We start from the raw sequence: 27,808 nt of genomic DNA on the forward strand, positions 1-27,808 counted from the left end.
ATACCTCGAAGCATGGAGTTAAGTGTAGTGGTCCCCTTGTCTCTAACATTAAGTCATTTTTGGTTTCTTGATGGTAAAAGGGATCTTTCCACATATGTGAGGTGCATTCACTACCAATCCTACAAGATGCCCCCTCCCCACATGTCAGATATTGTAACTCTTGCTTGTATTCCATGGCCATTATCTTAGGTGTCAATTTATTTTTCTATAATTAGTGTATCTGAGAAGTGAAAATAATACAGAGGCACTGGTCGTCATGAAAGCATATGCACAATGTTTCAAAATAATCACAAAACTCTTTTTGATCTAGTCATGGACAAGAAGTAATATAAATTAGTTGATTGAAAGGACTTTGTGTTTTTGAATTTGTTCTAATGAAAACCTAAGAAAGATAAATTTAGGTCTTTCTGTGCTCTACAACACAGTGGGCAACATGCTTTCTCCAATGAGTTTGGCCAAATTTATGAATAGTAAGATTCTAAACCATCTCAAAGATGCTTCAAAGATGTCTGTGTAATCCAAACATATGCATGCGGAGCTGATTTATTTATTTTTATTTATTAAATTAATATGTGGTCCATTTCACTGTCAAATGACTCTGGGCAGTTTATGCTATTTTCTAATAGAACATAGGTGACCTTTTAAAAATCCAAAAATATTTCTAATTAGTGATTTAAGTATTAATTGAATTCCTAGGGAGCAAGCCTCTTCAGGAATTGACAAATATTGATATAAATTCAAATCCCAAATCCAAGAAAGATATAGAAGAACATTCTGAACCACCTGTTAGACTCAGACGAACAACAGTTTGCTACAAAGAACCCAGCATCCAAAGGTTAGAATACATTTTCTTCCCTAATCTCTTTTGTTTTTGGAAAAATAAATTCTTCATTTGTTAAGTTTGATGTCTGATAACTGCAGACATATCATAGAGGGTTTTTTAAACTCGTAATTTGGTTCCTACAATTACTATAGAGTAGATATTTATAATGAATCACGTATTTAGTACACCAACCCTTTTAAAATCCATAAAATGAAAGTTGTATTTATTTCAACAACCTCTATTAGCAAAGTTGTTGTTGTCATCATTAAATGAATTTCAGCTTTTAATTTTCCTCTTCACGCAAACTTGATGGATGTTGGGCTTATCTTTCTTGAAAATGGATAATTTTTCTATGCAGATCTCTTCTCTTGTACTTCTTCCCATCCTTTTGTTTTTATCCTCACTTTGGGCAGAGTTCTCATTATAGATCTGTATAATTCTAACAAAATAAATAAAGGGGGTTCACTGGAATAGGTTAAAATTCCCAGTACATTTCAGGCATGAGCAATAGATATTGCATGAGGCAATGACAAGCCATTTCCAAAATGGCTTGCCAAGAAAACTGCAGGGACTTGTCCAGGCAGGAGTCAACACTGACTCAAAGGAACCAAAACAACAAAGCAAAGCAGTAACTGGAGTCAGGTTTGAGAGAATGAAGCTACAAAAAACATATAGTTTAAAATGTTAGTCAACATTTTCTGAAAATTTTCAAGGTGCTTTTATCACTGGTTAGCTTATCTCAGTGCAGCTGTTAAAATTATTTCATATGCTATACTACTTTTTATGCTAGAAATATGCTTTTTTTTTCCAGCCTAGAGACTGTACTTCCTCTTGGGTACTGATTTGATATCTGAACTCATAGCTAGAAAGATTGGCTGAACATTTCAGACTTCTCAGTTTTTTAGACTTTGGGGAAATTTTGAATCACCTATTTATCAGAAGATAAAATTTGTGTTATTTCTCCTTACCTGTCCCTTTCTAGTCCTTCAGAGTACACATTATCTTACTGTTTCAGTAATGGTGCATATAACAATGCACATGTTTTGTGAGGGTGCAGCCGAAGAGGCAGGGAAAAATCAATCTCTGTAATTGCCAAGTGAGTTATTTGGGCTAAGATAATGAATTGCCCAAATTTTCTCAATGTGCTCTTTGTCCTCTGAGGAGTTGAATCAAGATCATCTCTTATCCAGATCCAGCATCCAGCATCCTAACTTGTAAAACGTATATCTTCTTAAACAGCTGACCTTTCTTTTTCTTTTCTTTTTTTTAAATATTTTATTTGTTTTTAAACATCTTAAACATAAAATACATATTTTAAGAGCTAAGGTTTGGGCGGGTATTAAGTAAGTACAATTGCCCACACTTCTTTGACCAATTTGATTCCAAATTTCATCCATTTACATCTTTAAAAAAAAACAAACATCAAATCACCAATTTTTTATCATACAATCTAACATCTTATTCTAAACACTTGGCATTCTATTGTATCACCATAAATCTTAAATCAGAAATAAACACAGCTCCTTTTTATATACAATCTTTCATTTCCAAATAAACACCATTCTAATTTTTTTCCATCTTGTCAATCAGAATTCCTTATATATTCCTTAATCTTAAAACCCATTTCATCAAATCTGTATTTTAACCTCTATTGATTTACGTCTAATTTCCTTAATCTTGTCATGAGATACATTTCTCATTTTACATAAAATCACTTCAGAATCATTTCACATTATCAATCATTCCACGTTTCCATCCATAATTTTATCTAATTCCCAATCTATTTTATTTTGGCTGATTTCCAGTGAATTCTCCATTACTCCTAAATCTATTATTTAGCTGGTTCACAACTAAATTAGTTATTTTCCAGCATATTCTCTTCGACTCCTCTTGCTGATTCCCAGCATATTCTTCTCCACTCCTAAATCTATTATTTAGCTGGTTCACAGCAAGCTGTTTTCCAGCATAATCTCCTCCATTTCTCCTGCTGATTACCAGCATAATCTCCTCCACTCCTAAATCTGTTATTTGGCTGGTTCACAGCATTTTAATTTAGCTGTTCTCCAGCATAGTATCCTCCACTCCTTCCGCTGATTACCAGCATAATCTCCTCCACTCCTAAATCTATTGTCACTGATTACCAGCATGCTTTCCTCCACTCCTAACTCTATTTATTTGGCTGGTTCACAGCATTTTATTTTAGCTGTTCTCCAGCATAGTATCCTCCACTCCTTCCGCTGATTACCAGCATAATCTCCTCCACTCCTAAATCTATTGTCGCTGATTACCAGCATGCGTTCCTCCACTCCTACATCTATTATTATAAATGTCTTATTTTAGCTGGTTCACAGCATATTACATAAGTTGGTTTTTCAACATATTCTCCTCCATATCTCCCGCCAATTTGAAATAAAAACATGTTACAACATATTCTCCTGGATTATAAATTTTCCTTAAATTCATCCCATTTCATATTTATCCTTATTTTTCTATGAAAGCAACATTTTTATCCGCCTTGAAATCAATTTTCTATAAATATTAAATCTATAAATAACTCCTGTTCATATTCAAAATTCATTTAAATATTTAAAACATCCTATTCTCTTTTAATCATTTATATTCTTGTTTCATGACCAGATTGATATATGTATATCTAAATAGTCAAATTTAAAAGGAATGGAAATAAAAAGTAAAAAAGCAAGAGACAACAAGAAAGAGAGGAAAGAAAAAGGTAACAAAGAGGAAAAGAAAAAAAGGAAAAGAAAAGAAAAAAAGGAAAAGGGAGAGAGAAAAAAACACACCTCCTATTAATATTCAAGCTTCATGCAAAAATTTAAACATTATATTTCCATTTTTAATCAGGCTATTTTATTTTATCTCACAACCAACTATATTTTAGTTTTTCCTTTCCCCATCTGTCCAAACTGTTCCTTTTTAAGTTCGATATTGTCAAAATTAAGAACTCTGCAAGGTTTAGCTTTTTTGTAACATCTATTCCATATATAGTATCATTGTCCCTTCTTTTGTTGCTGTGCCATTTTCTTTTGTTGCCATGCCTGCTAGATCGATTTTAATTGTTCCATTTTATTTCTTCTTTCTTCCCATCAATAAAACCACCAATAGACAGATTGGGAATCCCCAGAATCAAATCTCCTTGGTTGTTCAAAATAATCCAATTTAGATAGCAAGACACATTGTTTCTCTGTCAAGCCAAAAGCAATCCACAATTTACACTTTCACTTCGTCGTGCAATCCTCCATTTTGTCCATTATATAATTGTCCGCTTGTCCTTTCCCCTTAGTTTTTAAAGATTCCTGCTTATCGCCTCTGCCCTCTTTCTCCCTCCAAGTGTAGTCCATTCCAATTTAAAGAAATTTCAAAGTTTTGTAACTTTCCAACAGACAATCATTCCAAATAGGTCCATGATAAAAGTAACTCCTTAATGGGTCTCTTTCTCCTGCAAATTATCTTGTCTTTTTGCCCCAATAATCTGTAGCTGCTAATTAAGGCAAAGGGCTCACTTGTAACAGTCCATTTTTTGAGTGCTGTTCCCGCCTGGGTTAATATCACTCACCCGGCTTCCAAACGCTTCGCTCTTTTTTTCTCCAATCTTCCTCCTACACAATGCTTCTCTAGTTTGCCCCGGCTTCGAGGCAGCCACCATGGCTGCCGCATCCCCACCGCCGACTCAGAGGGTTTCCTCCAGCCCCGAGGAACTTGCCCGTTCCTCTCAGCCATCCAAGGTGTCCCTCTCTGTCCCCTGTCCCTACAGGACAGGATCGGTCCGCAGACCTCTCGGTGGGGCCTCAACAGTCGGGGGTTTCGTGGGGCTCATGAGAGCCCCGCTATTTCCCCGACTGGATCACCGTGGCACCAAACTGGAAGAAAACATCTGACCTTTCTTGTTATCATAGAAAATTTCAGAAGGAAAAATAAGAATAGTTTCAGAAGGATTCATCTGATAACATTAAGAGTACTGCCAGTCTTTAATCACAGAGTGAGACCTGCATACCCTTATCAGATATGTCACCAGGCAAAGGAAGATGGATAATTGGAAAGGAAGGCAAATGGAAGTGTTGCAATATTTTCAGGATCAGACTCAATAATAATAATAAGAGTTAGAGGTTTAAATATATTTCTCTTTAATTATAATAGGCATTCTATATTCACTGAATATTCACAGATAGAAGCAAAGAAAATGGTGAAGGTGGCTCCTTATATATACAAAGGGTGGAGCCAAGAATGGGAGTGGTGAATTATGAATACATTAAGAGTCAAAGAATAAGTTAACCCCTGATATCCTATATATACATTATTTACACATTAGGGAATAAGGCATTTACATCTGACAAATCCCCCTCTAAATGCCGGTTCGCTATACAACACCAATTACATTCAGATTCAGGACAATATAAGACATACAATTTAGTAGTTAAATATTTGTGCTGTTTAGAAGGTAAAGGCTTCGTCAATATGTCAGCTAATTGTTCAGAGGTATCACAATGTACTGCTTTGATAAATCCATCTTGAGACAATTGTCTCACATGCTTAAATTTTATATCTATATGCCTGGATCTTTGTCCAATGGCATCGGATCTAGATATTTCAATGGCTGCTTTATTGTCTTCATGCATAACAAAAGGCAAAGCAGGTTTTTTCCAAACATCTGAAATTAAATCATTAAACCATACAAGGTTATTTGCAGCTTTGGATAAACAAACATATTCCGCTTCTGTGGTTGAAGTGGCTACCAGTTCTTGTTTACCAGTGTACCAGTAAACTGGACAGTCATTTAATAGAAAAATATAACCAGAAGTACTTTTTCTGCATGATATATCTCCAGCCCAATCCGCATCTGCGTAACATGTAAGCTTTGGTTCTTTATTATCACTAGGTTCTAATACTAGGCAAAAGTCTAATGTACTTTTCAGATATCTTAAAATTCTTTTGACAGCTTCCCAGTGATACATTGTTGGTTTGCTAACGTGCCTTGATAATAAATTGAGTGGTAATGCAATATCTGGCCTAGTCCAATTAGATATATAAAGAAGTGAACCTATGACTGATCTATAAAATGTATTATCCTTGAATTCAGGGGAAGATTCATCAGTATTTCTAAGGAAATCAGTTTGCATAGGAGTGTCACAGGGTTTGGCATTGTTTAAATTGCATTTGTTTAGAAGTTCAATAATCTTATCTTTCTGAGTAAGTTTGAATCCCCTTCTAGTTTTGTTAATTTGTACACCAAGGTATTTGTTTACTTTACCTAGAGATTTCAACGAGAAATGTTCATTTAGCTTGTTTACAAAGATTTCTCTTCTCTCTTTGTGTTTTCCTATATATAAAATATCATCTACATAAATCAATACAAATTCAATGTAATCATCACTCTTTTTGACAAAGAAACAGTTATCAGCAGTGGTAGCGTTGAAATCCATGGTCTTAAGTACTTTTACCAAGCAATCGTACCATCTTTTGCCAGATTGCTTTAATCCGTATAAACTCTTGTTCAATAGCCAAATTTCATTTTTATTAGTGTATTGACTGTGAGGTGCTCTTACATATATTTCCTTATCTAGTTTTGCGTGTAGATACGCAGTCTGTATGTCATATTGAAATACATCAAGATTGAGTGCAGATGCTACTACTAGAGCTGTTTTAACACTCTCTGTTCTTACTGTGGGGGAGTACGTGTCAGTATAGTCCTCCGGATATTTTTGAGCATAACCTTGTGCAACCAATCTAGCTTTGTATAGAGTATTGCCTCCTTCTAGGTTCTTAATTTTATAAATCCACCTGGTACCAATAATTGTTTTATCTTTAGGTGCAATCGCAGGTGTGAATACATTTAATCCTTGCAAACTTTCCATCTCTTTTTTCATAGCTAGTTCCCATTTTTCCTTTTCTTCACGAGGGAGTTTTAATACTTCCTCATATGTATTAGGTGTTATTTGTTCACCATCCATATGCATTATGTAATCTCTGTATTTATTTGGTATTTGATTTCTGTTGTTCCTAATAGCTCTTTCAGGTTTGCTATGGTTGTCATGCAAATATCTTGCTTCCTTTTTTGTTAATGTGTCTGTCTTTATTTTGTGTTGACTATTTGTCCATGTTTTGGTTTTGTTTTTATTTTTGTTGATATTTTGATTTTCTATTGTCCCTTCCTCACGAGATTTTGTATCTTTGCATTTATTTGGAAATATTTCATTAAGATGTAATTTAGACCAGTTGGCCTGTTCATGGAACACAGCTGTTCTGGAAACTATAAATTTGTTATTATTATCAATGAATCTGTACCCTTTGGTGCCAGTTTCATATCCCATAAATCTTAGTCTTCTGGATACGTTTTCTCCCTTTCTTCTCAACTGTTTAGGTATGTGTACGTCTGCAGTGACCCCAAATATGTGCATGTGTGCTAATTTTGGTTTCCTATTATACATCACCTCATATGGTGTCTTATTCACAATACTGGACCAGGTTCTATTTTGAGTGTAATTTGAATAATGTAAGGCTTCTGACCAAAATTGTTTGCCTAAACCAGCATCCTCTAATGTGCACCTAATCATGGTTTGTAATGTGGAATTCTTTCTCTCTGCAATCCCGTTCTGGAACGCAGAAAATGGACTAGACGTGTAATGTAGCATCCCTCTATCCTTTAACCATTGGGAGAATTCTTTAGACATGAATTCACATCCCCTATCTGTCATAATTTGTTTTATTCTGATATTATGTTGTGTTTCTATGCGTTTGTAAAATTCCTTAAATTTTTGAAAGGTTTCATCCTTGTGTTTTAATGTGTAAACAAAACCATAGCGACTGTAATCGTCTACTATTGTTAGGAAGTAACGTTTTCTATAAGTGATTGATGGAGTTAATGGGCCAACTAAGTCCATGTGTACTAAGTCAAAAATTTTGTTAGTTGATCTGGTGGATTTTTTTGGCCTGGGACTAGTTTTTAGTTTAGTAGATTTACATACTGAGCATTCCAAATAATTTTCACAATTTTTTATTTTGACACCTTCTGCGTGTTCAGTCATTTTTTGTACTACAGGAAAACTTGCATGTCCTAACTTCCTATGTAAGATGTGAGCACACTCATCATGAATTGGTTTACCTATTTTTGGTTTCTTCTCATTGTGTGTATCTGCGTGATCATGAGATATTTTACATTCATCATTGTCACTGTTATTAATATTTTCATCATCTGCCTCAATACAATCTTCCATATTTGAATCAATGTTATGTAACCATCTTTCTTTTGTTATCAGATAGGGTAGGCCTCCTTTAATCATCACAGTGCCTACATTTGTTTTATTCTTCTCTAAAGTTGCTTTTCCCTTTGAGAAAACTATATTGATGTCAGAATCTCTGCTTAGTTTTATGGCACTTAGTATGTTATGAGGTATTTCTGGTATTAACAATACCCCCTCTATTTTTCCTAGACCAGGCAAGGTCACATTCCCTCTGCCTAATACTTGAACCTTTTCTTGATTAGCTACCTTTATTACAAACTTATCTTCTGTAAATGAAGACAATATATTTTTGTTATTAGTGGTGTGATTAGTTGCCCCAGAATCAATAAGCCAATTATTGTTCTCATTTTGTTGCGTTTTAGTGCTGTCTTGTTTATTTAGTCCATTCAGTGAACCAGATTTTCTCTCTTTTGAATTTTCTCTGCCCCCTCTACTTTCTCTGTAATTTGGTGGGCTTCTATATTTATGTCTATCTGTGGAAGACTGTCTATAATTGTATTTATTCCTATATTCTGACCTATGTCTTTCCTTTGAAATTTTGGGACAATCTCTTCTATTGTGTTCCCTGGACCCACAACTGTGGCATTTAAAAGTTTCATTATATTTTTCTTGGAAAGCTACCTTCCTAAAAGATTTGTGTTCTGTGTGATTGCTAGAACGATTTTTTCTTGAATTGTCTTCTGCTATCAATTTGTTAGATAGACTTTCTATGGATAAATATCCTAGATTGATGGTGTCTAAGTGTGACATAAAACTATCCCATGATGAATCAAGTGAATTGATAATAACACTTTTCATTGTTTGATCTGAAATCACTTCCCCCCTCAAATGCAGCTCAGCTCTTATTTTGTTTAAAGATATTAAATGCTCACTTATGGAAACCCCTGGTTTTACTCTGGAAGAAAAGAAGTCCTTAGACATTCTTGTGGTGGTAGCTACACTATCGCTGTGAAACAAATTAAACATGCATTGAATTATTTCTGAAACAGTTAGATTTGGTTTGATGCTATGATACATTGCAGGAGACACGCTAGATATTATTAAGAAAAATGCTCTATGGTGTAAACAATCTATTTTTAAAGTCCAAGGTCTTCTTGGGGGACTAGTGATAAAAAATAGTAAATTTTCTTTCATAAAGACAACCTGGAGCTGTTGATACCACTCTTGCAAATTAATGCCATCAACCCTAAGTTTTGGGAAGTCACTGGGTAAGTTTCCCACATTATTTTGTCCATTACTTACAACCTGAGGTAGTCCGTGGTCTCGCAAGTGTAGGAAATTGCAAAACGGCATGGGGATGCTCGCAACGAGTCTGCGCGGTTCTCTGGCCAGTTCAAGTCTTTCCGGACCGTCTACGTAGTTTCGCACATGCGCGTTGTTCATTTCTTCTTTGGCGTCGTCGTGGAAGGTTCTCTCCATTGTAGCTCGCTCGCTCCGCTCCTCTTCAGACGAGTCGGTCTCTGGCTCGGTCTTAGGAGTTCTGATGGCGGCGACTGCTCTTCTCTTTCTTTTGGGTGCGTTGGCACTTGCTTCGGTCTGCGGTGTAGGGCGGAATCGACATGGCTCTCTGGGCTCGGGCGTCGTCGCTCTCGAAGTCAGGATGGGAGCGTGCAGGTCTTGAGGTATCGGCTTGTTCGCTTGCTTCTTCGTTGGCGCTTTGGAAATTTTTAATTTTGGCCCAAATGCAGCAAAAAGCGTCTTCATTGCTGACTTTACTTGGGATTTCGTTAAGTCGTCTTCACTTTCTGATTCTGGCTCTTCCGAAGAGTTTGAATCCTCCTTTTCACTTTCGTTGTCTGATAACGTTTTTCGCGCCAGAAATTTTGAACTGAGCATTTTGATTGGCTCTGCTTCGCTCACTTTGGAGGCTTGTTGAAACCAAGATGGCTGCCATTCAAAATTTCGCGCGGGATCATATTTTTTCTTTTTCATAACGACTTTCTCTGTAGTCATATCACTCACAGTTTTTTGGTCTTTGGGTTTCTCTTTAGCGATGTTTTTCTCTCTCGCTGCTCCGCTGTTCTTCAGCATTTCTTGGAGGTTCGCGATGAGGCTTTCATCATTCTTCTGGCTTTTTAATAACTTCAATATCTCTGACCTGAGTTCGTTATTTTCTATTTCGATTTCCTCCTGGTCATCATTTTCATTTATTAATTCTTCTTCTTCAGTGGTGTATTCTTCGGATTCTCTCAAAATCGCGTTTGTGGATTCGTTGATTATTTCTTGTTCAGTTTCTATTTCTTTGCTGTAGGCCCTGGTGTTGGGCCTATCTTTCTTAGACATTTTTAGGTATTTATTGAGTCAATTAACCATCCTCTGCTACCAGCTTGTTGCAATATTTTCAGGATCAGACTCAATAATAATAATAAGAGTTAGAGGTTTAAATATATTTCTCTTTAATTATAATAGGCATTCTATATTCACTGAATATTCACAGATAGAAGCAAAGAAAATGGTGAAGGTGGCTCCTTATATATACAAAGGGTGGAGCCAAGAATGGGAGGGGTGAATTATGAATACATTAAGAGTCAAAGAATAAGTTAACCCCTGATATCCTATATATACATTATTTACACATTAGGGAATAAGGCATTTACATCTGACAGGAAGAAAAAGGATTTTTCTTGGCATCCGTGACAAAAATTAGAGTCAAAAATTGGCCCAAAAAATGTAGTTAGGCCTGCATGCATATAAATTTACACTTCTAGTACCAGAAGGCCTGGTTTTTCAATAGCAGGAATGTGCTTGAGTTGTTAGGAGAAAAAGCCACTAGCGTATAACTGAATAAGGTCTTATCAATTACAGATAGCATACCAAGCAGTCTAAAGAATACTAATCAATTAATTAAGATCACAAAATAACAAACTTGCAGTTAGCACTTAGAGGTACACCTTCATTTAACAACCAGTTGCTTAGCAACCGAAGTTATGACAGCCTCCTCAAAAGGTGCGTAGATCTCACTTCTGAAGTTCTGATGCCAGCCCTTCCCCCATAATCGCTGGACTATATTTTGGGCATTTGGAACCAGCCTGCATTCCTGCTGTTTGCAGTATCCTTCAGTCAAGTGATTATGATTAAAAATGCTTTTGCCAAAAATCAGTTTACTTCAGGTTGTTTTTTTTTTTAAATGCTCCATAGCGAACAATGGGTTTGCTTAATGACCACTGTATTCACTTTACAATCACCATGTTCATTTAATAAGCAACATAAAAACGTATGGACTGGTCACGTGATGACCCACTATCATGATTTATGACCATAATAGCCGGCTCCACAATGGTTGTAAGTTGAGGACTACCTATATTAGAAAAGTGCTGTGCTATGAAAAAAAAGCTGCATGGGAAGAGAAAGTTTGTTAAATACTGAAAAAGATAGACAATATATGATTTTAAGGCTATGCTTGCCAGAGGACATGAGGACAAAAAAAGAGGACAAGTCTCTTTTCACCAGATGGCTGGTAACCCTAGGCCTGCAGTATCAAGAATTAATACAAATCATCTAATGATAGATATATTATAAATTAAAACCTTTATCAATCTCAGTTATACTGTATGAATATTCAGTTTTATACCCAATAGTGATTTAATCATTTTGTTTTATAGCAAACTGAGGAGAAGAGAGGATGCTACAAAGGACACAATTCTTAATTTTCCAGTCTTCAAAGTGAAAGATAAGCAAAATTTCAAGACTAAACCCAGATTAATCTAAAGGAAATATATAGGAAACAATGATTTCTATGAATACACTATCCTTTAAATAGATTTCATAATTTCTTTCTTAGTGATTTCATTTATTTTCCTTTAATTGTTCTCTTTAATCTCTTACCAAGTTTCAAAATGAAATAAGCAAAGTAAGTATGTATTGGAAAACATTTTGTTATCAATACAAATTTAACCTTTTTTAAAGATTGCATAGCATTTTCTGAATTAAAATGATTTCAAAAGTTATAAATTGTAAGTAAAATGATTTTTTTTAATAACATGTTAGCTGTTATAGATGAATAAATATGGTTTCAGAACAAGGTTACATAGGTTGAGATTTTTCTATCCCTACAGATATTAGAAAAATCACACCCTATATCTATTCTTAGAAATAGCAGCTATGGATCAAGTAGAGCAGGAAACCTTTGTGCAGCATGCTTTCTTAGCTTTATTTTTGAGAAGTTGCAAGAAAGGGGGTGGGTGGGTTACTTAACAATACTTTTCTTAGAGTAGAGCTGAAGCCTGTTCTACTCCATTTAGATCCCCATAGACTCCAAATGCTTGGGAAGACCTTAATGACATCACTTATTCAGCCAGGGATTGGAATTATAGCTGAAATATCACCAGCAAGGAATAATGCTTTACCTTGTGTCAATGGATGAACTTACCCAGTGACTTCATTTAGAAATTAAATAGGAACAATGAAAAACTATAGACCTGAGGAATCCCCAGAATAGAAGCCTAGAGCGAAAACTCTTCTCTCCTACTAATGTTGATTGGAATCATCACCTGAGAAAGGAGGAGAACCAGTGCAAGTCTATGCCCTCCTCATTCCAGACTTTGAAAATTGATGCAGAAAATTATAATGATTGGATGATATAAAAAGCCACTGAGAGATCGAAGAGGGTAAGGATGAATAGAGATCAGCTAGATAGTGGTCAATGTGTTGTGCATAATCACCCATTTTTTCATTTGTTGGTCTTGGTATATTATACCTTACAATTAAAGACCACAGCTCTAGAAAAGAACCGGCAACAACAACAAACCTGAAGGTTATCTTTTAAAATATCTTTGGAACTTAAAACTATTGTACTTCAGAATATTTTGTCATTAAGGAATCCTTTGTTAGTCAGTCTTGCCATATCAAAATAGCACATTGGGATAGTGATTTGCTGTCTCAATTTGGGTTATCTTGGCAATATAATCAAATATATTGTGATCATTTGTAGAGGGTGGAAGTTTTGTCCACCTTTCCTGCTAAGATTACATTACAAACACCTGTTTGGGAATCTGCCCATGATTGATCAAGGATATCTGATCAGATGAATAACTTCTCTGTAAGGGGACAAAGAATGAATAATAAGTTTTTATAAACACTGAAGTTTTAACCAAAGTTAAAATAAACATCATGTGTCTAGTAGCTTAAACAGGAAAAACGTGTTATTTGCAGGGAAATAAAGATTAGAATAAGACTATTCAGTTATTAAAGAGGTTGGAAGTTCTCTAATCTAGGATAAATAAGGGCTGGAAATAGGGAGTGAGGGTTGTCCTCTTTTTGCACTCCTGTATTTGGTAGGCAGAGCATTAAAATTAAATATTGTCCAGCTTTTTTAGTGTATTTTTTGGATTATCACCATAGTAGTCATAACATTTATGTGACCCTGTAAATTGTCTGCTTCTTTCTTTCCCTAGTTTATTGACAGACTTATGTCTAGATTTTAGTTATTTCCTAATTCCAGCAATTGTCTTCAATTCAGACCCTTTAAATATATGATAACTCTGTGTTTCTTTGTGTGTGCGCTCACAAGCCCACACATGTCTTCAAGTCAGTGTTGATTCCTGGCAACTATCTGGAGTCTGGATAAATCCCACAGTTTTCTTGGCAAAGTTTTTCAGAAGTGGCTGGGAAAGAAAGACTGGTCCAAGTCCCTCAGTTGGTTTCTTTGTGTCTTGGAACTAGTTTTCAGACACTCATTGTTTCTAGCCTGATGCCTTAACCACTACACCAAACTGGCCCAATCAATGCACTCTGTAGATAAATAAGTAAAGGTATGCTGGAAAAATATTGCAGTTGAAAAACCAGTCTTTCTCCTTTTGTCCCCAATTGCCCTACTTTCCAATCGTCCATATCATCCTTTCACCATGCCCATTCAGATATCTGGTAACTGTAGTGAAAGGTGGATTCTGGTGGCCATGTACTGGCAAATGGGGAATTATGATTATTAGCCCTTCAAGTAACACTGCTGTCAAATAAAATAGGACAGTCAAAAATAATTCAAGTTAAGAAGTAGAGAGACCAAGGGCATCTTTGGAAACTATAAAAACGCAGTGCTGGTTCCTTCAATTATCTTGATATTGAAGAGTACTAGCCTTTCCCCTCCACCTCCCTTCCTCTAAAATGCGGAGCGGGGGGGGGGGGGAGATAGGGGGAACTTGGAATGAATGAAGTCTAAAAGCTGTACTTCAGATTTCTATTGCTTATGTTCTTCTGATTAATTGTTCACTATGATTGGCCCTTTGGTGAAATTCTTCCAGAATCCTCCAGTTGCAAGGTCTCGGTCATATGCCAAGGAGGTCACAGGTAGGAAGGGCTTGATATAATTCTCTGCACAAAGAAAATAGGTATGCGGCTACATTGATGGCAGAAAATTAGCAGAAAAGGAAATTTCAGGGGACTAATTTCAGTTTTGCTATAGGTAGCTTGTAGCGCAGCAAGAGAAAAAAATCTTCTGCATCTCAAGTGCACTGAGCCTCACATGGTTTTCTTCAGTGAGAACACCTATATTGTCTTTGCACTAAACACTTTCTATTAAATCTCAAACTTGCTTTCCTGACAAGAATTCCAGTTGTGATATGGAACACAACAATGCTCAGAATTCTGCTGATTTTGATAAGGACTAAGTCCCAAGTAATTGTGCATATCACTGCATGCTTCGTTCTTCTAAAATAAGTAAATGAAATTCATGAAAGATATTGACAAACCATTTCTCAAATTATTTCTCCAATATTCTGGAAATAATAGAAGAATAGAATTTTTATTGGCCAAGTGTGTTTGGACACCCAAGGAATTTGTCTTGGTGCATATGCTCTTAGTGTACATAAAATAAAAGATACGTTCATCAAGAATCATAAGGTACGACACTTAATGATAGTCATAGGTTACAAATAAGCAATCAGGAAATAATATCAATATAAATTGTAAGGATACCAGCAACAAGATTACAATCATACAGTCATAAGTGGGAGGAGATGGGTGATAGGAACAATGAGAAGATAAGAAGATTAATAGTAGTGCAGACTTAGTAAATAGTTTGACAGTGTTGAGGAAATTATTTGTTTAGCAGAGTGATGGCGTTCGGGAAAAAACTTCTTGTGTCTAGTTATTCTGGTGTGCAGTGCGAATAGTATGTTTTGCAGTTGATAATTAATGTCTCTAGGTTTTCGTCAAATAACTGGAATAACTGAAGCAAAAGGAAAGAGAAAGGATAGGAATGAAAAAGAAGTGGAAGGAGGACTTCCGGTTGGTGAATCCCAGCGATATGGTGCTGTGACAGCGATCGCTGCTTGCAGCGCCACTTTTTCGTCGTGTTTTGGGGTCCCTTCGAGGCGTGGGAGCTCGGAGAGCTCTGCGGATGATAGTGTCAGCAGGCAGAGCGGTGAGGAGCAAGCACTCTCTGCTGGACCGACAGCCACTGTCAAACTAACGCGGCGCGTCTGCCTTAAATGGCAGACTTGAAGCTGTGATAGCCAACAAAAGACAGGAAGCAAGAAGATTTCGGCGAAGTTGGTGTCTATTATCATTCATACCTACTCTCCCCTGAACACGCTCGGAGTGAGTTTAATTGGATTGTGCTGGCTGCGTCAGATAAGAAGGATCCTGGAAGGAATTGGCGGCGATTGTGAGGCTGGAGGAGATCGGTGGGAGGCGAGATCGCAGACGAGCCGGTGAGACTGAGGATACTTTTAGAACGGGAGACGGCGCTTCCAGGGGATTGGATTGATATTTTGTTTTGAGCAAATAAACTTTGAAAGCTGAGAGTGTGGAATAGACTATTTGAATAAAGGAAACTGGATTTCGGAAGTGCGGCAATTGTCAGGATTAATAATAAGACTGTCTGGAGCTGAGAGAGTGAGAAGGAGCCCTTGGGGAAGACAACGTGGCTGATGAAATCTGAATGCCAATGCCAATGGAGAGTGATTGAACTTAAGAGCAACACGAAGCGGATTATACAGCAAAGCGTGCCTGCTGCACCGTTGTAAAAGAACTTTTTTATATTTTTGGTTGCTTCCCCCTTTTGCTCTTTTATGATTGAGAGAAGTTATTGAGCAATCAATTAATTAAGGAGTTGGGCAAATAACAAAAAAAACCATTAGAAAATCTATATATCTATAATTATATATCTATATCAATATTACATATATTATATATTCCATTTCAGATAATCTAAATTAATTGTGAACTTATTTAAAATTTATTAAGGGGGCTTCCGGTTTGGTTTCCGTCGTCGCCAGACGGTCTTTCGGGACCGCCAGCCTTGTCACCCGTAAGAGCCGTCTCTACAGCTGAGAGACGGCTCGAAAAACTCCGTCTCATTGAGGAGACGTGAGAGAGAGCCGGCGAGAACAGGTAGAGCCCTCTGTGAACTCCCCAGAGTTTTTTTTTACTCTTGGGGAGAAAGCAGAATGTGGCTCCCTATCCAGCTCGCCGCTGCTCCGGGCTTCGGGGGAACTCTGCGCTTTGCAGAGCCAGGCGATGGGACCAACCCAATCAACGAAAACTAACAGATTGTCTGAACAAGCAGGATGAAATCTGGATCTGGGACTCTAAATTGCAAGTATTTCTAACAACCCTATGAGTGATTTTAAAAGTGAAGAAAGAGTGAAACGGGGAAAAAAAAGAAAGCTTAAAATGGCGACTGGCTGAGGCTTGAGAAGAAAGCTGAAAGCGAAAGCCCTTCCATTTGAATAGTTTAATACGTTACAAAGTATCTGAAACAATAGTGCTGGCTGGAAGTGAAGAGAAAAATTCCTATTTCATGCTTCTTCCTTCTTAGTGATTTGATATTTGATATGGCATAGGACCCGGGTACCTTCGAGACCGACTTCTGCCACCAATAGCCTCCCACCGACCAGTCCGCTCCCACAGAGAGGGTCTCCTCAGGGTGCCATCGGCCAAGTTATGTCGGCTGGCGACACCCAGGGGGAGGGCCTTCTCTGTGGGAGCCCCAGCCCTGTGGAATGAACTGCCCCCGGAAATACGTAAGATCTCCGATCTCCGGGTGTTTCGCTGCGCTCTGAAGACCCTGTTGTTCCGCCAGGCCGGGCTATTAACATAACGTTTTAAATTGGGGTATTTTTAAATTCCTGGGATTTTAATTGGAGCCTAATTATTTAATGATTTTAAATTTTAACTGTTGTTTTGTTTTTGTGTTTTTAAATAGGCTGTACACCGCCCTGAGTCCTTCGGGAGAAGGGCGGTATAGAAATAGAAATAATAAATAAATAAATAAATAAATAAATATTGATATTGTTTGGAGAGAAGTCTTTTTATTTAAAAAGAGTCTGTTTGTGTGGCAGGATGGCGTTAAAACTGACAAAGCCAGACAACCAAGCTGTGGGGGGGGGTGCTCCATTTACAAATCACATGAACAAGTTTTGAGCTTGCAGATGTAGAAGAATGGCTTTAAAGACCTAAAGGAATTTGTTTTGGAGGAGATGGCAAGACATGATGAGATTGTGAACCAGAATCTTGAAAAATTTAGACAGGAAATTAAAGAGTTGGTACAACAAAAGTATGATAACCTGAAACGATATATTGTAACAGCTTTGAAAAGCTTTTCAGAAATAATTATAAAGATGGATAAAGATATCAACTTAGAAATAGAGTCTAAAATGAAGGAAGCTGATTATAAGATTCATAATCTGGATAATAAAATACAAAGAATTGAAAATGATTTGATAAATATTCAAGAAAATAGCCCAGAAGTAGAGTCTAAAATAAAAGAAGCTGATCACGAGACTTACAATGCAGATAATATAAAACAAAGGATTGAAAATGAAGTCACAATGATGCAATTCAGATCCATGGAATTTGCGGTCAGAATGAGGGGAATACAGGAAAATAACAGAGATGATTTGAGAAAGATGTCTGCTGAAGTTCTGGCTGGGATTTTAAAGGTTAGTCCTGAAGAGGTATCCTGTAAGATTGATAAGGCCTACAGAATAAATTCTTGGGTGGCAAAGCAAAGGCAGTTGCCTAGAGATGTGGTGATTTATTTTACTGATAAAGGAATAAGAAATGATATTGTGCAAAAGTCTTTTAACTCCACTCTAGAAATGAATGGAAGGAAGATTTGGATATATAAAGAGCTGCCGTCCAAGATGTTAAAAGATAGAAAGGACTTTGGATTTTTGGTGACTGAATTAAAGAAACAAAACATCCCATTTAGGTGGGATGCTCCAGTTGGTATAATATTGAGATATCAAGGAAAAAGATATCAACTAAATACTGTTGAAAAAGCGGAAGAATTTTACTACAAGGTTTTTAAAATGGATCCAACATCTCCACGTATGTCATCAGTGTTAGGAACACAGAAGGGGAATAAAGAAAAGCAAAATGAACAAGAGATTGAAACTCAGGCTAAGCAGATGGAGGTAATGGAAAAACAACATTACAGAGGCCTTTTTGGATGAGCTGCTTTTGGATTATTCTTCAGAGGCTATAGCTGGATCACCTATAAATATAAGAGAGGCGGCTTTGGATTTCGATTTGATGTCTTATCAAGTTACAGACCAGCATGTAATTCAATCAGCTGATATACAAGTCTTAGAAAAGCAACCAGAATGGAGATCTAAACCACAACAAGTTAAGAAAAGAAGAAGCAGGTTCTACAAAACTAACAAATTTTAAACTAAACAATTTTTTTTTTTTTAGCCAACAGACTAATACCAGTTACTTAAGAGACGATTAAATATAATAAGTGGGATTTATAGAAGGCTGATACATGAAAATATAACTGAGGCAAATCATAGACTTATACTATTTTGAGAAGAATAACAGGTCTCTTCAGTGCTGGTGTTTTTTGGGATGTGGAAGATGGCCTTTGATTGAGCGGATTGGAACTTTCTATTTTGGACTTTTTGAAAAATGGATTACATATATGTTGAGTTATAAGGCAAGAGAACTATGGAATTGGGGCATGCAGAAGATCTGGTTGTTACCCTAATGTGGTGGTTGGAATTAACAATCTAGACAAAAGACACTACAGAAGATACTACATGGAATATAAATATAAAGTCACTCGGGTGGTTTTTTATATACGAAAACATTTATTATTGATGGGGGCAGATGGTAATTGAAGATACTGAATATACTGTTGGAAGCAGAACTTGATGTTACCCTAACACGGGCGATGGAATTAATAATCCAGTTGAAAGACATTACAGAAGATACTATATGGATTACAAACTTAAAGTCATTTGAGGATTTTATATATATATGGACATATCTTTTAGTGGTGTGGGCAGAAGAACAAAGATATTAAAAATATTATGTATGATAGACCTGTAGGAAAGTGGGTGGAGATAGGTTAGGTTACTGATTGTTTAGTTTAGGAAAAGGGATGTTAAGTTCAAATATTAACATACGTAAAAGATTTGAATTAAGAGATATATGTATGGGGGTGGAGGAAATTATGAGATTATGAGTTGAATAAATGCCAAATTAGGATTTATTATATAATTGTATAGCTGAAAGTTGCTTTGAAATGTATAGTATAGGGGGGATATAATAATAATGTTAGAAAGAAATGGTTAGCATATGGGTGGTGGTGTAAAAGGATGGTAAAGTATTATATAATGTGATATCAATTTGGATTTTATTTTGGAGAAGCCATGGGGGGGGAGGGGGAGGGGGGTTAGGGAGGAGGGGGGGAAAGGGGGGAAAATCTGTATTTGAAAAACTTTTTCAATAAAAAAATAAAATAAAATTTATTAAGTACTTTTTAGATTTTTTTTATTAAGGAATTTATACACTCTATAATCTTATATATTCTATAATTCGATTTTTTTTTCTTCTCCTCCTTTCTTCTTCTTTCAATTATTGATTCTTAATTTTGATTAGCTTTTTATAGCTTGGAATATTGAATATTGAGATTGCATAATTAATTAATTATTTATATGTGTACTTAGATTACTTAAGATATATTAGAATGTCATCAGTGCTTAAGTGTTAAATAAGGATAGGTAGAGCTCATTTGCTTAAGTAGTGATAGCAGGTGAGAAGGTTATCTTAGTTCAAATTAGTTTAAATATTAATTGATTAATAAGTGACTTATTACAGGATAGATTTGTGCAACGGATAAAAATCTGAATTATTGTATTACTAAACAATATTGAATAGTGGAACGGGGGGGATGATTTAATATAAATACACTTGATAGAGGCAGTTAAATATTGGTGGATGACAATCTGGAAAAACATTGAAAAGATAATAAGAAAACAGAAAACGGTGTTAAAGGAGATGACGAGCCTCTCATCCACAGTGACAAAAACAGGAAAGAAAACACCCTCAAATCCCACAATCACAACGACATCACCTGCTATGCAGATATCGACTGAAGGTCTCTCTAAAATGGAGAAATCAGGAATGATACCCACAATGCAAGCAATGCAATCAACACTGACAGCAATACAGGACACGATGATTATGATGCAAGAAAAAATGTCTAGTAATCATATTGAACTGAAGACAGATATTAGGGTATTAGATCAAAAAATGATTGGTATACAGGAATCGATACAAACCAATACACAGAAAATTAAAAAGATGGAAGTTAAAATGGAACAACAGGAAAAAAATTTAGATACGGTTGACCAAAAACTGATGGCACAGAATAGGGAATTGGCAGACTCAATTACCCAATTGGAAATGGATCGAGCTTCCTTCTATCTCTGTTTCAAAACATTGCGGAAGATAAGGAAGAAGATCTGGGCCAGGTGATGGCGGAATTAATTGCTGAGGTGTTGCAACAAGATAAATAGGATATTATAAAGGAAATTGATGAGGCATATAGGGTCCAGACAAATTATGCACGAAGAAATAAATTGCCAAGGGAGGTGCATATAAGATTCGCAAGGAAGAAGGTAAAGGATATCTTCTATAGTATGGCAAGAGATGAACCAGTCATGTACAAGGGAAAGGAGGTGATTATATTGAAACAAATTCCAAGGAGGGTAAGGGAGATAAGGAGAGATTATAGATTTTTGGCTACTCAACTAAACAAAAGGAATATCCTCTTCAGGTGGATTTTACCGAAAGGCATGTGGATCACGTGGCAAGGGAGTAAAGTTAAGATAGATAGCTTAGTAGCAGCTCAAGAGTTCTTGGATCAATTACAAGCATCTGAAGAGGATCAAAGCAGTAAAGAGGAGTTAGAGGCGATAACATCTGAAGAAGAAGCAACCCAGCAGAAAAGAGAGAAAGAAGGAACATCGAAGGAGAAGGAGGAGGAAGATAAGGATAGTAAAGAGACAAAGAAAGACCGAAGACCACAAAGAGTTACATGCGCCAACAAATATTAGGATAGTATACAAGAATTAAGAGATGGATGATTGGAAATTGATATCGATCAACGTAAATGGCCTGAATGATAATAAAAAGATAATTTTTTTTTTACAAAATTAGCTAAACAAAATATGGATATAGTGTGTCTTCAAGAGGTTCATATTAAAAAGGAAAATCAAAAATATTTGGAATATAAGAAATTGGGGAATCTTTATGCCTCTCTAGCTGACAAAAAGAAGAGGGGAGTAGCATTGTACATCAAGAAGGAAATAAAAGCCGAACTAAAATATGCAGACCCGAAGGGAAGGATATTAATGGTGGAAGTTAAAAGAGGCAATTATCCAATTTTATTAACAGCAATTTATGCTCCGAATGAAAACTTAGGAGACTTTTATAAAAAATTAGGAGAGAGATTAAGCATGATGGATAAGAGCAAGATTTGCATAATTGGGCATTTTAATGGGGTAATAGATTCGAATAGAGACTATAAGGGGACCAAAGGTAAAAAGAAAAAGAGGAAAAATTTACCAAAACCATTCTTTGATATGGTAGAAGAACTTAATCTAGTTGATATTTGGCGGGTTGTGCACCCACATAAGAGGCAGTATACATATTATTCAAACCCTATAAAATCTTGGTCCAGGATTGATATGATGTGGGTAAGCAGAGATATAGGGTTAGATATTAAGTCAATGGAAATTATGCCCAACATTTGGGCAGACCATAATCCATTAGAGGTTAAATGGGAATGTACGCACAAGAGAAGAAATACAAGATGGAGATTAAATAATCAATTTCTAAAGGACAAGCAAAATGTTGAGAAAGTAAAAAAAGAATTAAATCTATTTTTTGAAGTAAATGAAAAGGAAGTAACATCTCGAGGTATCATATGGGATACAATGAAAGCGTATATAAGAGGACTAGCAATATCGTATAGTGCACATAGGAATAAGGAAAGAAGAGAGAGGCAGAAGGCACTGATAGAAGAATTAGGGAAAGCTGAGAGGGAACTACAACAAAAACCAGATAATAAGGTTGTTAAAGAAAATTGGATGGTTATACGGCACAAATTAAATATTATCGATCAAGAGGAACTGGCGTACAAAATGAAACCAACCAAACAATATTATTTTGAAAATGCAAACAAACCGGGCAGGTGGCTGTCCTACAGGTTAAAAAAAGAAAAAGAGAAAGGCATAATTCATCAATTGGAAGACCCGGAAGGCCATCTTAACAATAAACAGGAAGATAAATTGGAGATTGCCCGAGAGTATTATGCGGCTCTATATGCGGAAGAACAAATTCCCAACGAAAAGGTGGTCCAATACTTGTCAAAAGAAAGTCTCCCAAAGATCGGGGAAGAGGATAAAGAAATACTTAATAAAGAAATAACGATGACAGAATTAAGGACGGTAATATCTAAACTTAAAAAGAACAAATCCCCAGGCCCAGATGGACTCCCAGGGAAATTCTATAAAAATTCGGATTTGGAGGAAATTTTATTACCAAAGCTGTTAGAAATTTATAATGAGGCCCTAACAGAATCCAAAATTCCAGAATCATGGAGATTCCATGGAGAGAGGCATATATCACTCTCCTCCAAAAAGAAGGAGAGGATCCAAAATTAATTAAAAATTATAGACCGATCTCCCTCCTGAATACGGACTACAAAATTTATATAGGCATCTTAGCAGGAAGGTTAAAAATAATTCTGAATAAATTAATAACAGTGATCAAAATGGATTCCTCCCTGGGAGGCAAATCAGGAATAATACAAGGATGATAATAGACATATTGGAATACTATGAGGAACACCCGAACAAAGAAATGGCATTGGTCTTTGTTGACGCCCAAAAGGCATTCGACAATCTTAATTGGCAATTTATGAAACAACAAATTATCCAAATGGAATTCGGATCAAATTTTGTCAATACGATATCCACAATCTATCAAAAACAAAAGGCTAACATATTGCTGAATGGAGAATTAACTAAGGCTTTTCAAATTAGAAAAGGGGTCCGACAAGGGTGCCCTCTATCCCCACTTTTATTTATTTTAGCACTAGAAGTACTTTTGAGAAAGATTAGGAATAACAATGAAATAAAGGGTTTAACAATCAGAAAAGAGATATATAAGACACAGGCATTCGCAGATGATGTGGTATTAATTATGGAAGAACCATTAGAATCAGGCACTAAAATTTTGGAAGAATTGGGCAATTACGGAGAGGTAGCAGGCCTTAAATTAAATAAATCCAAAACTAAATTATTAACAAAAAATATGACGGAGGTAAGAAAAAAAGCACTGGAAGAATCAATGGAGATCCAAACCGCCAAGAAGGTAAAATATCTGGGGGTGTGGATTTCATCAAGGTGCTCAGCCCTCAGAGAGGATAATTATTTACCATTGATTAGAAATATTAAACAGGATCTAGAAAAGTGGGGAAGACTACAGATATCATTATTAGGTAGAATTGTGGCAATAAAAATGAGCATATTACCCAAGTTATTGTATCTATTCCAAATGGTCCCTGTTAAATTAGATAAAAAAAAATTTTTGGAGCTCAATATCATCATCAGAAAATTTATTTGGGAGGGAAAGAAACCAAGAATAGTAATTAGGAATTAGCAATTAGGACAAGAAGGAAAGAGGGGGTTTCGGATTACCTAAATGGGAGTTATATCAAAAAGCTGCAAACCTAGTATGGCTGAAAGATTGGGCAACCCTGAGAAATAAAAGACTGTTAACTTTAGAAGGGCATGATCTCCAGAAGGGCTGGCATGCATATCTCTGGGATACTGGGAAGAAGATGAAAACTTATTTCCATAGGCATAAAATAAGGGAGATCTTGATACAAATATGGGGAGAGATGAGACAGAAGCACTATCGGAAAATTCCGAGATGGCTTTCCACCATGGAGGCTATAATATATCCAAATGTATTAGAAATGGGTAAAACGGTCAGATACAATGAATTATTAGATGGGGGAGGGAATCTTAAAACAAGGGAAGAATTGATGGAACAAGGTACTTCTATAGACTGGTGGCCATATAACCAAATTAAATCCAGATATAAAAAAGATAAGGAGGAATTTGGCATTGAGACGAGCATAAATGGATTTGACAAGATATGAATGGGTACGGATGACAAAATTCTAGCTAAATTATATAATTACTTATTGGAGTACGATATGGCAGAGGAAGTAGTTAAAGAACCGATGTTAGCATGGGCCAAAAATATCGGACAGAATATAAATCTGAACGAATGGGATTCAATATGGAATAATAATCTTAAAATGACAAAGGCGACGGCTTACAAGGAAAACCAATACAAGCTGTTTTATAGGTGGCATATGGCCCCAGCTAGGATAGCGAAAATCTACCCCAATTCGAGCCCTAAATGTTGGAAATGTGACCATCAGCAGGGTACTTTCTATCACTGCTGGTGGACTTGTAATCAGGCCCAAAAATTCTGGAGGATGATATGGATGTAGATTAGAGAAATAATAAAAGAAAATTTTGATTTCGAACCAAAAGCCTTTCTCCTGGGAATTTTGAAAATTGAATATGCAAAAAAGAAAAAGTACTTAATTATACATATTCTGACAGCCGCTAGAATTTCCTTTGCCCAGTATTGGAAAGAAAAACAAATACCACCTCAAGAACATGTTATTGGGAAAATACTGGAGTGCGCCGAAATGAACAAATTGACTTCAGAAATTAATGACAGAGAAGATTCGGAATTTTATAGCGTGTGGGACATGTGGTACGAATGGATGGGGAAAAGAAATAAAGAAGGAAATAGAGTATAGAGATTAAGTATTAATTAATCAACAAAATCCATGGAGAAATGAACAGTATTACATTTAGTTTTAGAGATTTGAGCACTATTATCTTTAAATGTTTTGAAATTAAATTTAGCTTTAAGAAACAATATCAAATAAAAGACAAGTAATAATGCATGTAGATGTATATATGTATATATTTGCACCAATGAACTGAAAATGTATTGAATGTATCACTATATGTTATAATAAAAATCAAATTAAAAAAAAAAGAAAGAAAAAGGGAGTGGAAGGAGAAAGAGGAGGAAAGAGGGAAAGAGAAAGTCAAAAGAAAAAGGGGGAAAGTAAAATTTGTTTCAAATTGGGCAAAAAAGAGAAAAATAGATGCTGTTGCAATAGTACACAATCACTTGCTATTGCTAAGTGAGCGGTATTAAAGGTAATTAAAGTATTGACTTCTTTGACCTTTAGTGTTGGAGAAGACTCCTAAAATAACATAGACAACCAAGAAAACAAACAAATGTATCATTGAATAAATCAACTCAGAATTATCACTCAAGGTACAAATAACCAGGCTAAAATTATTCTACTTCAGACACATTATAAAGACCTAGCTGTGTAGAAAAGACTCCAGTGCTGGGAAAGGTGGGAGAAAAAAGAAGACCAGCTGCTGGAGTGGGGACTCAGTTATGATGGTGATGAGTACACTGCTGGAAGAGTTGAAGGAACTGGCTGGGTATAGATTGTCATGGAGAAGGTTTATCTACCTGGGCACTAAGAGCTGAAAATAACTTGTTGGCACATAATCAATTGAGACAAATAGGTTTCTTCCCAAAAATGCAATTCTGCTATGGTTGCCTCAAAGAGACTTCCAGTTGTGATATGATTTACTCATCTTTGAACTAAAACAGAAGAGAATATATGAATGAAAGTGTATGAATGAATGAACATATAGCCTCTGTTTCCAATTTTTTCAACCAAATGTTTGTTTTGCCAGGATCACATGATGCCCCCAAACCAGCTTTACCATTTCAAATCCAAATGCTGCACAGACATAGCATTTTCCTGACCAGATCTCTGGCTCTTCCCTCAGTACTTTTCAAGACATTATGAGTTTCTGATTACAGATTGTCTAACTTATATTACATCTCTTGGACTTCTGTTAAACTGCCATGCATTCTTTCTCCTGAACTCTTCTGCTGTCTCCCTGAGCAATATTGAGCAACTATATCTTTGTGTATTGGTAGGCCTGGGACAGGACACTGGGCAGTGAAGCTCCTCAGGCAATAGTTCATCTGGCAAATTTGGAACTGCCTGCTTCTGACCACTGGGGTGCATTGCAAATTTTAGGAGATGTCGTTGTAGTTCGTCTTCTGACCACCAAGGTGCTCTTACCTAATTAATGCTTAGGTTAAACTGGTTTCAGTGTGTTCCTTTGTATAGAGCTGCAAAGCAACTGTCCGATTTGGGGACCCTAAAAGGCTTTCCTCAAACTTGGGTCCCTTTGGACTTTATTTGCTTGCCCTATAAAGGGGATTTAGCTTTCCAGTATTTTATTCAAGCAAGATTCAAAGTAACAGCATGCACTAGCTGGATATTTCTCTGTACCAGATCTTTCTTTTACAGAATGCCTTTGCAACTTCTCTTCAAATGCAGATTGAGCTGGCTAGGCTGGGAAAAGCAACTTGTATCATGAAATTCAATCTCCATGGAGGCCATGTGGCTCAGCTTGCTTTGTGTTAAAATAAGGCCTTTTTCATTTTACTGCCGAGATGAACTTCTAAAGCAACATACACACAAACTTTGCAAAGGTGATTCAAACATGCAGCCCTGGGCCCCTTTATAGTAGGGCAATCTTCTTAGCTAACACAAGAACTGTCTTTCCTCTTTCTGTCCTTTTACTGCTAAGCAGAATACTTTACTGTTAAATCCAAATGGAGTTTGGGATGCAAAGAGGAGGAAAGCAGGTTTTGTCACTTTTGTGGCTAAGCAAAGGTCTCAATTAGATGCAAACAGTCTTTTTATAAGTTGTGTGCAGAGAAGAGATGCATTTTTTTGTTTGTTGTTTGTTTTGTTTTGTTTGTTTTGTTTTGTTTTGTTTTGTTCACTCAAACAGAATGTCCATCAATGCTCCAAGAGAAAGAAAGGGAGGGGGCCAGGCAGTCTATGTCATTTTACTGTTCTGTTCCCCAGGCATCTGGCTCCACTGGGAACAGGCAGATAAATTCTAGCAAACAGGTTTTCATACAGATCGTTTATTAGGGTATCCTCAAACATAGACTTACAATCGTGATGAGTCATGGTGAGTCATGTTGAGATTCATCCTTATTTCATACTCTGTCCCATTTCCTAGTGTAAAATGATGGTAGTTCTGTCCCCCTGTTCAGAAAGCATGCTTCTCTCTTCTGTGGTAATTCAAAATAACTGGGTCTTTGTTCTGTACCCAGGCAGAGAGCCTCAGTGGCCAATCAGACACACAGATATGGTCACATGTCATGGACTACATTTCTCATAATGCAATCTCTCTCTACATCTCCCACAATGCAATCTCTTAAGAAGACAGCTCTTAATCCTTAAAATAACTAATTCACTATGACTCACTATCTACAACAGCACAAGAACAATCAACCAATGGAACAGCTTGCCTTCAGAAGTTGTGGGAGCTTCATCACTTGAGAC

The 27,808-nt window shown here is 36.3% G+C and overlaps 1 protein-coding gene across 4 annotated transcripts in view; it reads left to right on the forward strand.

Annotated features, from left to right (window-relative positions):
- SGO2 (shugoshin 2) overlaps positions 1-12,023 on the forward strand; it is a 27,990-nt gene extending 15,967 nt beyond the window's left edge. For all 4 annotated transcript variants that reach the window (XM_034430414.2, XM_034430407.2, XM_087882133.1 and 1 more), the window contains 2 exons: positions 697-835; positions 11,682-12,023. In XM_034430414.2, the coding sequence (XP_034286305.2) occupies positions 697-835; positions 11,682-11,787 (245 nt within the window). In that variant the 3' untranslated portion in view covers positions 11,788-12,023. The remainder of the gene's footprint in view (positions 1-696; positions 836-11,681) is intronic.
- The last annotated feature ends 15,785 nt before the right edge of the window (positions 12,024-27,808 follow it).

This window comes from Pantherophis guttatus, chromosome 1 (assembly GCF_059756535.1).
Source record: "Pantherophis guttatus breed Tessera chromosome 1, ASM5975653v1, whole genome shotgun sequence".
NCBI lineage: Eukaryota > Metazoa > Chordata > Lepidosauria > Squamata > Colubridae > Pantherophis > Pantherophis guttatus.